General features: G+C 43.8%; 1 protein-coding gene across 22 annotated transcripts in view; it reads right to left on the bottom strand.

Moving 5' to 3' along the window:
- The window catches only part of ttn.2 (titin, tandem duplicate 2), a 218615-nt gene that overhangs the window by 72146 nt on the left and 132894 nt on the right, over positions 1 to 13575 (bottom strand). For all 22 annotated transcript variants that reach the window (XM_026144404.1, XM_026144415.1, XM_026144413.1 and 19 more), the window contains 25 exons: positions 12513 to 12815; positions 11887 to 12411; positions 11475 to 11777; positions 11050 to 11206; positions 10781 to 10923; positions 9405 to 9523; positions 9115 to 9292; positions 8665 to 8949; positions 8287 to 8580; positions 7879 to 8178; positions 7412 to 7720; positions 7049 to 7275; positions 6634 to 6948; positions 6406 to 6520; positions 5963 to 6271; positions 5692 to 5873; positions 5372 to 5501; positions 5110 to 5261; positions 4720 to 4867; positions 4405 to 4625; positions 2841 to 2937; positions 2337 to 2633; positions 1553 to 1852; positions 872 to 1186; positions 411 to 634 (listed from right to left, as the gene is read on the bottom strand). In XM_026144404.1, coding sequence (XP_026000189.1) covers positions 411 to 634; positions 872 to 1186; positions 1553 to 1852; positions 2337 to 2633; positions 2841 to 2937; positions 4405 to 4625; positions 4720 to 4867; positions 5110 to 5261; positions 5372 to 5501; positions 5692 to 5873; positions 5963 to 6271; positions 6406 to 6520; positions 6634 to 6948; positions 7049 to 7275; positions 7412 to 7720; positions 7879 to 8178; positions 8287 to 8580; positions 8665 to 8949; positions 9115 to 9292; positions 9405 to 9523; positions 10781 to 10923; positions 11050 to 11206; positions 11475 to 11777; positions 11887 to 12411; positions 12513 to 12815 — 5948 coding nt within the window. The remainder of the gene's footprint in view (positions 1 to 410; positions 635 to 871; positions 1187 to 1552; positions 1853 to 2336; positions 2634 to 2840; positions 2938 to 4404; positions 4626 to 4719; positions 4868 to 5109; positions 5262 to 5371; positions 5502 to 5691; positions 5874 to 5962; positions 6272 to 6405; positions 6521 to 6633; positions 6949 to 7048; positions 7276 to 7411; positions 7721 to 7878; positions 8179 to 8286; positions 8581 to 8664; positions 8950 to 9114; positions 9293 to 9404; positions 9524 to 10780; positions 10924 to 11049; positions 11207 to 11474; positions 11778 to 11886; positions 12412 to 12512; positions 12816 to 13575) is intronic.

The following is a 13575-nucleotide window of genomic DNA, read 5'->3' as shown; positions in this document are numbered from 1 at the left end:
GTGGCCCTGGGACCTCAGGTGGGGGGTCGTTTTCACACTTTCTTTTGTACAGCACCGGGTGGGCTGTAGTGATTTTCTTTTTGTGTGATTTTCTTTTGGGTCCACGGCTGCTGGTAAGTCCAAGTTCCATGATTGTTTTATTTTTAACTTGAGGACACTGTCAACAACGACGCTACCTTTTGCTTTCTAATATTTTATTTATTTTAACCGTAAATAAAACTGTATTAATATTGGAGCCAACCTGCCTCGGTGTGCATCCTCGAATCTGTGCGGCCTCTTTTTATTCCTTTTATCTATTTTTCTTAAATGTATATTTCCTGGGGGTGAAATTCCCCTAGGTGGCGTTGTCATTTTTCGATTTCTTTTATAACCCCGCCGAACACCTGGTCACAATCTGTTTCTCTTTTTACCTTCTCCCAGGCCTCTTCAGTTTCTGTTTCCTTCTCCTCTTCAGCTACACTCAGGAGTAGCCTCCTCTGAGCTTTCTTCTCCTCTTCCTCCTTGTTCACCTCCTTGAACTCCACAATGTAGCCTGTGACTTTTGACCCTCCGTCCACCAGAGGCGGTATCCACTCGAGCTCAACTGTAGACTTTGTCCAGTCTGTTACCTTTGGAGTGGGCGGTCCAGGAGGCTCTGCATGCACAAATTGAAATACTGTAAAGCTCCAGTTTCTGCTAAATCACAAATGTGATTAGAAGCATACACAATGGTAAAACATGTTTCAGCACCAACACAATTTGCTGTCTGGAGTTTGACATTTCATTTGGGATCATTTATTTTAGTTTTGCTCGAGAATCATTTAACAGGATCTAATCTCTGTTGCAATGTTGCTGCTAACATGCTTTAACACAATAATAACTTCTGTCTTACTGATGGGGTCTCTGCAGAGTATGGGGTCAGAAGGTATACTGGGCAGTCCACAGCCAGCAGCATTGACAGCAATGACCCTGAACTGGTATAGGGCCCCTTCCAGTAGCCCAGTGACATCCCAGTTGTTGCCCAGTGGCAGTGCCCTAATGGGCTCACGGTTGACACGGATCCAGCGCTTGGCAGTGGTCTCCTTCTTCTCGATGATGTAGCCAGTGACGGGGGACCCGCCATCGTACTTGGGTTCTTCCCAGTTGACAGTCATTGACTCCAGACAGACTTCGGTCACAGTGGGCTTCTCACACTGACCGGGGACAGCTGCAAGAGGACAGGGCTGTTATCCACGATCCACCCATAATCAATACATCATTTTGTCTATGAATTACCAGACAGACAGATCAGAATCCTCTAGAGCTGTGGGTGTTAGTGACACAGTGTAATATGTAATATTGTCTATGTTTGGCCTGTTAAAGGCCAATTTCTTTTTTTAATATATCCTGATATATAAAACCATAGAACTGACAGTAGTTTTTTTAATATTAGAAAATGATGACGGTAAGTTATGCAGTAAGTGGACCGTAAATAAATAATTTAACATGTAATAGATAATATTAACAAAGTGTAATACAAGTTATTTGTCCTCATTTGTGTAATGAGGGTGAAGACGTGATGGTCTAAACTCACTGAAGAGATTTCTGGCCTTCTCTGGATCACTGACCAGTGGTGGGCCTACTCCAAACTTGTTTTGAGCCATGACTCTGAACTCATACTCATGGTTCTCGGTCAGCCGGGTTACCACATAGGTACACTCTTTGGGATCATTGGAGACATGGACCCACGATTTCCTGTTCTCCTCACGCTTCTCAACCACGTAGTTGGTGATCTTAGATCCACCGTCATCGATGGGAGGGTTCCAGGCGAGGCCTATTCTTTCTGCAAACACCTCCGTGAACTTGACTGGTCCGACTGGGGGACCGGGAGGCCCTACATAGGGAGGGAGGCTGAGTCATATATGTATATCTGAAGAGACCTGGAAATCACTTCAACCAGTGATCAAACCTGCTATCACCTGATAATTAAACTGCTACGAGACTTTTAACCTTGATTTGAGAACATCACACAATTTGAATAAACTGAGTCTCTGTTTCAAAATACAAGTGGACAAAATGACATTCTCATTCTCTCTGAAGATTGCTGTTTTTAATTGAACATTACAAACTTTTTTAGACAAAGAACTTTGGATACTGCAAAGGCTTTGAGTCGGGCATAGCGCTGTTGATTTGAAGGTGACACAGCGCTCTGCCAGGCCAAGCGTCTGGTAATGAAACTTGTACTGCTGTTGCCTTTAAATTAAATTATCCGATGAGAAATATGGTTTGCTGTGATTCAGCTTTGTTGAGAAATAAAATCCAAATATTTTTTAAGATTTGAAAAGACACATGTAACATCTTTAGGTTGAATTTCTTACCAAACACTGAGAGCTTGATGCCCTTGCAAACAGTGCCCAGACTATTAGTGGCGGTCAGGCTGTAGAGTGAGCTGTCATGCCTGCTGGCTTGCTGTATTAGAAGGGTGCACTTATCCTGGGTTACTAGTTTGTTGATGTGTTGGTCATACTGAATGGCAGACTTCTCCTCAGGTTTGTCCAGACTGGCTTTGTGCCAAACGAGGCTGGGGAACGGACAGCCGCTAACTTTTGCGACAATGCTGATGTCACAGCCCTCCTCTCCCTCCATAGCCTCACGTAGTTCAATAGTGGGCGGACCTGCAGAGAGATGATCCGTTTGTTATGATCGACAAAACAAACTGTTTGTTAATCACCATCATAAAGTTAACTGAATGCAACATTCTCAGGCACCCACAGATGTTCGTGAAACAGCCCCTATGAATATTTGACTGAAAAAACAAACGTGCTGGTCAAATAGAGTGGAATATGAGTAGCCTGTCATTGGCTGAAGAGGCTGTTGCTCACATGTCTGATCCTTGATGACCATGGGTCCAATGGTGGCAGAGGGTCGGCTGGGTCCAGCAGCATTTACAGCTTTTACTCTGAACTCATATTCTCCTCCCTGTAGATTAACAAGACAGTCAACACAAAGTTTGGGTAAAATTCCAGTAGAAATTCCCAAATCACTGTGGAAAGTGGGCTGAAAGCTCAGGTTTTATCCTCTCCTGTTATTTTTTGTTGTTAGTTTTTTTTGTAAAAAATATAGATGTCCTTCAGAAGCAACTCTCTCTGCAGGATACATTTTGGCTTAATTCTCAAATTTTGTGTTGGAGAAATACAAGTTAAAATGACAGTAACATCGCAAAGAGATAGAGTGGGTTAAAGATTATGCACTAAATATTAATCATCTTAAAAAACTTTAAAGTAAAAGAAGCAATCTTTATTGCATTATATCTTAATGCATCCTTGATCATCCAGCTAAGGAAATCCCAAAAAGCTGATTCTGTTCATCTGGAGGTAACGTTTTCAGTGGGAGAAGAGTTTTGCCAAAAATTGGTCCACCCCAAGGATCGGGTCCCCCGACACAAACAGAGTAACATAGTGTACGCTGTTACGTGCCAGGAGGAATGCCAGGATTTATACATCAGGGAAAACAAACAACCTCTGGCTAAGACAGGGGTGGGCAATTCCAGGCCGGTGTCCCTGGAGGTTTTAGATGTGTCCTTGAACCAACACAGCTGATTTAAATGGCTAAATTAGCTCTTCAACATGTCCTGAAGTTCTCCAGAGGCCTGGTAACGAACTAATCATGTGATTCAGGTGTGTTGACCCAAGGTGAGATCTAAAACCTGCAGGACACCGGCCCTTGGGGCCTGGAATTGCCCACCCCTGGGCTAAGTGGATGGCACAACACAGAAGAGCCACCTCGTCAGGCCAGGACTCTGCAGTCTATTTACACCTACAGGCCAGTGGACACTCTTTCAAGGATGAGGATGTAACATCCTGGACAGGGAGGGACGCTGGTTTGAGGGCGGAGTCAAGGAGGCCATTTACGTGAAAAGGGAAAGACCATCTCTGAATCGAGGAGGGGGCCTAAGGGTACATTTGTCACAATCTTACAGCGCTGTGATTGCAGCCATTCCCCAACTCTCTGTGAATGGGACTCATGGCCATTGATCAGTGGTCATGAGAATTTGCATATTAATGATCTTGAAACTGACCATTTTTCACTGGTGGTGCTTGTTTCAGTTATTGGGCAAATTTCCTGTTTATAAGGTGGGAAACCTGCAGTCAGCTGAGACTGAAGACGTCAGCTGGATGAGTGACGAAACGTTTCTCCCACTGAAAACGCTACACCCCGATGAACAGAATCAACTTTTATTGCATTACATTTTCATCAGTTATCAGTTTGAGTTTTCTAGAAATCATCTTAAATAACTTCCAGAAAGAAAATGATCAATCTTAAAACTAGGACAAAAAGTGACATTTAAAATATGCCTTTCTCCAGCCATGTATTCATAAATGTGATTCTAATTAATACAGGAAACAAGCAGTACATGGAGGAATACTTTGAAGAGGAAAGCCTGACCTCTTTGAGATCCTCCACCACGAAGGTGAGCTCTTCCACATCTCTCTTGTTGCACTGTTTCCAGGTCTCTTTCTCCTTGCCGGTGGTGTCCCAGCTCAATCGTTCAATGATGTAATGCTTCACAGGAGAGCCACCATTATTTTTGGGAGCCTCCCAGCTCAAGGTGACAGTGTTCTTTGTCACCAGGTTAACCTTCAGCTTGGTGGGGGGGTCAGGTGGGTCTGAGAAAGAGGATGGTTAATGTTAGGGCAATTCATATAAACTTTGGAAGTATGTGCTGCATATCTGGAGCTGAAATTCCAAACAAGTCCTCACAGATGGGGTCTCTGGCCCGGACAGGTTCAGTGGTGACAGTGAACGGGCCGAATCCCAATCGGTTCTCTGCTCGCACTCTGAACAGGTAGTCCTGACCCTCTAGCAGTCCTGGCACCACGTAGGCCTGGCTAGCACAGGCTACATTAACCTGATAACAAAGCAAAAAACGCAGCTAATCAATCACAAACAGCAGAATCTTAAAGTTAAACTTAGCTGTTATATCTAGTGCTTCTGAGTCATGGACATATTAGAATCATAGAAGCAGCTTACTATTTAGCCTGGGAGTCTCTATCCATTCCTGCAACATCTAATCAAAGGGACTATTTCCATACATTACTTTTGAAACTTAGCAAAATAGAATAGAGAAACTGACAACAAGGTGATGTTTACCTTGGTCCAGGCCTTGTCGGTCACAGATTTCTTCTCAATAAAGTAACTCTTGATTCGCTCTCCTCCATCTGTATTGGGGAGCTTCCAGATCAGCCTCATGGTTGATCGGGTGATGTCAGTAATCTTTAAGTCCTTTGGAGGTCCGGGAACATCTGCAGGCACAAGCACAGTAAAACATTTAGGACACAGGAAAAAGATGCCACTCTGCCATTGCTAGTCATCTATAAGTATGCTTCTCTTAAAAAAAAAGTCACAAACATACCGAGGACAATGACCCTGATGTTGAGGTGTTTCTGTCCAGACTTGTTCTTGGCTGTGATGGTGTAACGTCCAGAGTGAGTCCTCAGACTGACAGGTATAGTCACAACAGAAGTGGTGTCTGTGGACTCCACCTGAACAAGCAAAACAAAAAAATATTTAAAGAATTGTCTTATGTATTTTGTAAGATATACAAACACAAACATAATAATGCAATGGTTTCATAAAATTGTAACAGACAAGTGAAAAATAAGGGAAAGAAGGGCAAGAACTCTTCAGAAAGGTGATTTTTTTTTTCCTGAAAATGTGGTATTAAGGTCTCACCTCAGAGTCCACAGGCAGTGTGTGGAGTTTGTTTTTCTTGTGCGACTTGGCTTTGCCGTCAAAGTCCCAGGTTACCTTAGGAGTGGGCCGGCCTTTGATGGTGGTGGGGATTCTAATGGGATCTCCAGCACGGATGGAAACCAGGTCATCTGCCATCACATCAAGTGTGATTGAAGGTGGAACTGTTGAGTAGGAATTGATAAACACATCAGTGGATGAAATACACAGTATCTACTTATTGTAGGGAAAATTACTTTAAATTCAGACATACGTTGGACATCCTCAATAAGAACTTCACTAGTGCGGGGGCTGGGATCAGACTCTCCAATGTCATTGACAGCAATGATCCTGAACCGGTAGCGCTTCAGCTCGCGGAGGCTTGGCACTGTAAACTCAGTAGTGGGGTGCAGGGTTTCAGGATCATTTACTCTCACCCACTCTGATGTCCCCTCATCCTGTATCTGGATAATGTAGCCCTTGATGGGACTGCCACCATCACTCTCTGGTGGTTTCCAGGAGAGTGTGACATTGTGTTTTGTCTTATCGGCCACCTCGGGAGCAGCAGGCATGCTTGGAGGAGCTGCAGGGAAAAGCAACAGAATGTGAAAAAAGTATCCAAATTCTATCATTCATCATCCCCCTGAATCTGGTGGCCAACACCAGACTTAAGTAAGCTGGTGGGTTTTAAAAAGACATGCATTGTCCTTTACTTACTGAGAGGGTCAACAGCAAAGGCAGAGTCAGATGGTCCACTGAAAGGTCCGGTTCCTGCTGAATTACAGGCTGCGACCCTAAACTCGTACTCTGTTCCTTCAAACAGACGTGTCACCTGAGAGACACATAATGCAACAGTATTCAATTTCTAAACAAGGAGTTGTACACACCGAGGCAGTGCTTTCCTTAAAATAAATGCTAAAATTACTAGAAAGCCCCACAGCTCACCTGGTACTCCCAGCCTTTCATGCCCCTCTTTGTGATGGGCATCTTATTGACTTTAGCCCAGTAAGCAGTACCTTTCTCTCTTTTTTCCAGCCAGTAACCAATAATCGTGGAGCCTCCATTATCTCTGGGAGGTTCCCAGGTTAGAGTCATGGAGGTCTTGCAGTACTCTGCAATTGTTGGTTTCTCTGGAGGGCCAGGAAGGCCGAAGGGGTCTATAATTTGAACTTCCTCAGTTGTGCAGGGATCAGATTTACCGTAGCGGTTCTCAGCCCGTACCCGGAAAAGGTAGGTCTTTTTGTCTTCCAGGTTCCAGACCTTCAAAAGATGTAGGTGATGTTACCATTGGAAACCAATTGGACTACATTTATTATTATTAATATAACTTGTAGTTGGTGCTACTATTATAAAGACATACCCCATATTTTCTCTCAATTATACTATTTGTAACCTCCTCCCACTGCGGTTCAGGTGGAGCTTCCTGTCCCTCTTCCACCTCAGGCACCTCTGTTACCACTTCCTTCTTCTCAATGATGTAGTTGGTCAGTTCACTTCCGCCATTATCAAGTGGTGCGTCCCAGTTGAGGTAGCAGGACTCACCTCTGATATTGGTTACTGTCACTTTCCTTGGTGGAGTTGGTCGGTCTGAAGAGAAGAGCATGAGTTCAGTCAGGACACTGTCAGCTGGTTACTCTGATACAAACAGAACTAGCATAACTAATAACATAACACCATATTTTATGTTATAAAGTACCACCACAGTGACATGATTTCAACTCACCAAGCACCATGACATAGACCGTGTGCGTGGCTGAACCCATGTTGTTGGAGGCAGCCACAGTGTAACTGCCACGGTCCCTCCTGTTGGCTGCTGGGATAGACAGCATGGTCTTGCAATTCATTCTGCCAGTCACATTTGTCTCCATCAGTAGAGTCTCAGTAGGCTTCTCGATCACTACGTCATCCTTAGACCACTCAATCTTAGGGATGGGGAGTCCCAGGACATCAGCTGGGATCTCGATGGATTCACCCTTCTTCACAGTAATGGTGTCCCCTTTGAACTGCTTCAGCATGTGAATCTCAGGAGACACTGAGAAAGGCAAGACAGAAATCAACCAAATCAGAATGCATGAGCCATGAGCCAAGTTATTAGCGTCCACCAGGGTTGACCTCTTTATTTTATATACATTTCTCTGGAGAAAACTCTTCCATCCATTACTTGAACAAGTAGAAGTTTTCAGGCTTTACCTTCATCATCTTGGATAACCACAGTCAGTGGGATGGATGGCTCACTCTCTCCAATAAGGTTGGCACACTTGATTCTGAACTCGTACATCCAGGCATCATCCAGGCCCTCCACAGTCATAGTCATGTTGGGACAGATCTCAGTGTTGCAGGGCTCAAAGGCCTGCTGGTCCTGCCTCTTTTTCTCAACAAAGTAACCAATGATAGGGCTGCCGCCATCATTACGTGGTGGTTTCCAGGCGAACGTGATGGAGTTCTTTGTGCGTTCAGTGTAGTGGAACTTCTCAGGATATGATGGCGGGCCTGCAAAACCACACAAGAAACTTGTTTCAAATACACTTCCACATTTCACACTGCTTCTAAACACAAAATCCCCAACATCCATAGAATGAAAATAAACGTAGCACTCACCCTGTGGGTCTACAGCCTTGATGGGTCCTAGCTCAACAGGTGGGCCCAGGCCGTATTTGTTCTTGGCGATGACACGGAACAGGTATTCTTGTCCCTCCATAATGCCCACACACTCACACTTGGACGAGGCGGTTTCAACAGGTTGCCTCCATGTGTGCATCTTGGGATCTCTTCGCTCCACGAGGAAGCCGGTCAAGTCACTGCCTCCATCGTCTTCAGGGTCATCCCAGTTCAGAAAGATCATCTTACGAGTGACAACAACAGGCTTCAGGTCTGTGACAGGTCCCGGGACATCTGAAAATAAAACAATATTATCCTGTTTGATCATTTGTTCAACTAATTACAAGTTCAGACTGAATTCTAACGTCCTGGACTCACCCATGACCTCCACTCTGGTCCATGCAGACTTGATGCCACTGGGGTTGCAAGCGGAGATTTGATATTTTCCGCAGTCTTTCCTCTGGACATTCTTGACTGAAAAGATGCTGAAGTTGTCCTCAGTGAGGATCTCCGCACGGTCTTTGTCGGGTTTGCCATCATCCTTGGTCCAGGTGATGGCTGGGTAGGGTTTACCTGTGACTGTAGCAGGTATAAGGAGGTTTTCTCCAGCTCTGATCACGACGCCATTCTTGACAGACAGATCCAATTCAATTACTGGGATCTCTGTTAGTGATGACCAGCAAAGAAGCAAAGAATGAAAAACAAACAAATAAAATACAAGAAGAAGAAGATATACATCAATACGAAATTAAACAAGATTTGATCTAATTGAACACTGGTTCAAATTTCTACATTTTTAAAAAAAAAATTCTGAGTTTTTCAGCTAACCTGCAGGATTTCTGACGAATACAGACTCTGTGAATCCTGGTGTTCCCTCTCCAGCAGCATTACAGGCAATGACTCTGACCGTGTACTTTGCTCCCTCTCTGACTCCATAAACAGTGAAGTTCCGAGTCTTCCACGGACGTTCCGTAGATCTTGACCAGTCCTTGGTACCAGCCATAGCCTGAATAACACCACAAAACAAACAAGAACATCCATCAGGACTGAAATCAACTTCTAACATGACAGAATCTCAAAAACAAAGTTAAAAACCTATGAGAAGTAACTTTTTTCACCTTATCCACATGATATCCCAGGATTTCCCCACCTCCATTGTCAGCAGGCGGGTCCCACTCAACTTCGATGGAGTGGTCAGTAGTTGCTGCCACTCGGGCAACTGGAGGACCTGGAGGCACTGTAGGGTCAAAGTAAACACAGATGAATCTCACCCTACGATTGACTATATTTCAGTGAGAATAACTATACCCAGATGAGGTAGGAAGTAATTCAGTTCGAATATTATACTAAAACAAAAAAACACTTGGAAATCATCTAATCTAATGTTTTAGATCATCAAACAAATTGTATTTAACAAAGACAACATAAGTAAATAGAAAATGCTGTTTTTTTCATGATGATTTCATTTAGTACAAGAATCCAAACCTACCTGGCCCTATATGAAAAAGAGAACCTAACAGCTGGTTCTACCACCTCTCGCAGCAAGAACTGCAATCAGGTGTTTGCAATAACTGGCAATGAATCTTTTATATTGGTGTGGAAGAATTTTGGTCTACTCTTCTTTGCAGATATGTTTGAATTCAGCCATATTGCCCTGTTTGAAGTCATGTCAATCCATTTCTATATGTTTTAAGTCTGGAGTTACTCTTGGCTACTCCTAAACCTTCAGTTGGGCTTTTTAGGCCATCCAAACGTGAACTTGCTGGTGTGTTTTGTATCATCGTACTGCTCCATAACCTGGGTGCGCTTGAGCTTCAGGGCACAAAGTGATGGCTGAATATTCTCTTTCAGGATTTTCTAGTAGAGAAGAGAATTCATGGTTCCATTCATTTGCTCATTTTATGCCAGATGCAACAGGACTCTTCAAAATGTTAAACTGTAACCCTTTCCCTCCACGGCGGCGATGTCTCATTCGAATGCTTGCCATATTAACTTTCGATGGCACTTTATCTGCCTGCCATGTTTGACCACAGATAATGGGGAATCAGGGTTCGAGAGAACCTGACAAACGACTACCACATCCAAGGAAGGCAGCACACGCACAAATGATCCCCTCCCGACTCAGGGAGGTAGTGATGAAAAATAACAATACAGGACTCTTTCGAGGCCCTGTAATGTGAATGTGAATGAAATAATCTTTTAAAAAATATTTTCTATTTACTCAGGTTACCAATTTCTAATATTAAAATTTGTTTGAAATTTTATCTGAAACATATAAATGTGACAAGTATTAAAAAAACCCAAAAGAAAATCTTAAAAGGAGCAAATAATTTTACCATAACTTTTTCTTCTTCATACTTCTAAATTCTAAAAATTGCCAGTTGCTCATTTTTCAAATATTAAATAAATGTTATAGATGGATATAACTAAGAATAAAACATTTAATGACAACTCACAGTTCTGTCGAACAAAGGATTTAGAACAGTTTACGTACAAATTGCTGGCTGGGCAGTCTTGGGTTCAGAGGGAACACTGAACTTTCCAGGGCCGGCCTGGTTTTCGGCAGCAACTCTAAAGATGTAAGTCAGCCCCTCGATCAGACCTTCAACATTTAGCTCAGGGACAGGGATGATGTTCCTGAAGACCAAAGGTACCATGAAGGCTTTGTTATTACCCTCACACAAGCCAATATGCACTTTCATGTGTCTTGTTGCAAATTGGAAAAGAAAGAAAGAAAATGGTTACATTGTATGGTTTTCTCACCTATTTACACGTGCCCAGTGTGAGCTGTTGATCTCACGGCGCTCCACCCAGTATCCCAAGATGGGGCTGCCATTATCATTTGGTTCATTCCATGTGACCAGCATGCTATTGGCTGTGATGTCATCAACTTGTGGTTTATCAGGTGCTTCGGGAGGTTCTAAGGACATACCGAGATGAAATAGCAGAACAAAAATAAGTGGTATGTTACTATTGTTTATATACCTTTAAGTTCATTAATAGCACAGTTATCTGTTAATTAATCTACATAATGACATATATTTAATTTCAGCTGACCTTTAATCAGTTACAAACATTTTTGTGCTTTAAAACTTTACAAACCAAGCTGAAAAAAACAACAAACAAATAAAACAAAACCAAAAACTAGCTTACAGCATAGACCAGAATAATAATAAATGCACCCATACCAAAAGGATTCTTGGCAATGACCGGTTTGGAGACACAGGGTGGGCCTGCACCATACTTGTTCTCAGCCACGACCCTAAAGATGTACTCCTTCTTTTCAATGAGTTTGGGCACCAAGTAACGACATCCTTTCAATATTGCAGTAACGGTGCTCCAACCAATCTCCAGCTTGGAGTTGTCTTTCTGTTCCAGGGTGTAGTTGAGAATCTCGCTGCCACCATCATCCAGAGGGGGATCCCACTTGCAGATCACAGAGTTCTTCCTCACCTCCTCGAATCTAAAGTTTACGGGAGGCCCGGGAGTATCTGTAGACAGAATAAATGTTCAGATTTGAACTTTTTGTATCTTTTTTTAACACATGATTAGCTTTAAAGTATAAAGCTTTGGTTATAGAAAACACAAAAGAACTCGCACCGAGTATGTTGACCTCGCAGGTTGCCGAGGCAATGCCATGGTCGTTCTCCACCTTCACCATGTAGACACCATGATCAGGGCGAATCGAGTCCCTGATAACGATAGAGGATACACCCTTGTGGCTATTGTCGATGGCCAGGCGTTCATTTATGGTGGGGTAGTCTGGCTCCTCGACCTCTGGTTGTGGAACTTCCTCCTCCTTTTTCACCTCGCCTTCTTTTTTCACCTCGCCTTCTTTTTCCTCAGGTTCTTTCACCTCTCCCTCCTTCTCCTCTTTCTTCTCAGCTGTCCCCTCTTCTTTCTCCTTTTCCTCCTTCTTTTCCTCTTCCTTCTTTTCCACCTTCTTCTTCAGGGGTTTTTCAGGTCTCTTCCGGAGTGGCTCAGGCTGAATTGATTGGTTGTTCCAGTACCAGGTGATCTGAGGGTACGGAGATCCTGAAATGTTGGCATCCAGGCAGATCTCGTAGCCTCGCTTCACGGCGAGACCAGACTGCAAGCTGCCACTCAGGAAAACCTTTGGAGGATCTAAGAGAGAAATAAAATCAGACAAACCGAAATGCGTACCTAGAAATAAAGAAAGTGAGAGATAGATCGAGAGAGAACGAGACCACACAGCTGATGCATACCAATGGTATCAGCGGCCTTGATAAATGGCGTGTTGCGTGATGGCTCACTGATCCCAGCAGCATTTTCAGCTCTGACTCTAAAGGTGAAGTTCTTTCCTTCAATCAATCCTCTGACGGTGTAGGATAGTACAGGCACCAGGAAGTCATTGCACCTCTCCCACTTGTCCTCTCCTTTCTGCTGCTTCTCTAGGATGTAGCCCATGATTTTGGAGCCACCATCATACATGGGAGGCTTCCAGGTTAGAGTAACAGTACTGGATGTTGGGTTGTGGGTTTCCACATCCACTGGTGGGTCAGGAGCATCTGGAACAAGATTTTGCATTCAGTTAGATTTCTCTTGGAAGCAAAATGTCAAACATTGAAAACTTAGGAAAACTAAATATTCATTTTCATACCAACACCAACTAGAATCTTGATATAAATGAGTAACAGTAGGTGGACATTAGGTAAGGCTGCACTTTTTGCAGCGATCTCGTATAGAAAACTATTCTGCGCATATATAAAACAGGTCCGTGGCTCCGAACTGTAGTACAGGGACCTCTGGCTGATACGTCGGGTTCGTGTCGGGCTCGTAGCTGAAAACGAGCTTTACTTTGTTGTCTGGGTCAAGTTTCAGACAGAGAGGCGTTGAAAGGCTGCTCCAACAGAACTTATTGTTTCAGAGGAAAACAGGAACACGGTGTACAGTCGAGTCTTAATAGCTTACTTACAGCTGGGCTCGTCAGGCTGCAGTGGTTATTATTATTATTAACGGGCGACCGTGGCTCAGGGGGTTGGGAATCGCATCTGTAACCGGAAGGTCGCCGGTTCGATCCCTGGGCTCTCTGTCCGGGTCGTTGTGTCCTTGGGCAAGACACTTTACCCTACTTGCCTACTGGTGTTGGCCAGAGGGGCCGATGGCGCGATATGGCAGCCTTGCTTCTGTCAGTCTGCCCCAGGGCAGCTGTGGCTCCAACTGTAGCTTGCCTCCACCAGTGTGTGAATGTGAGAGTGAATGAATAGTGGAATTGTAAAGCGCTTTGAGGTTCTCGAAAAAGCGCTATATAAATGCAATCCATTATTA

This window comes from Astatotilapia calliptera, chromosome 16 (assembly GCF_900246225.1).
Source record: "Astatotilapia calliptera chromosome 16, fAstCal1.2, whole genome shotgun sequence".
Lineage (NCBI taxonomy): Eukaryota > Metazoa > Chordata > Actinopteri > Cichliformes > Cichlidae > Astatotilapia > Astatotilapia calliptera.
The sequence above is the reverse complement of the archived record's forward strand: the minus strand, read 5'-3'. Positions and strand labels throughout refer to the sequence as shown.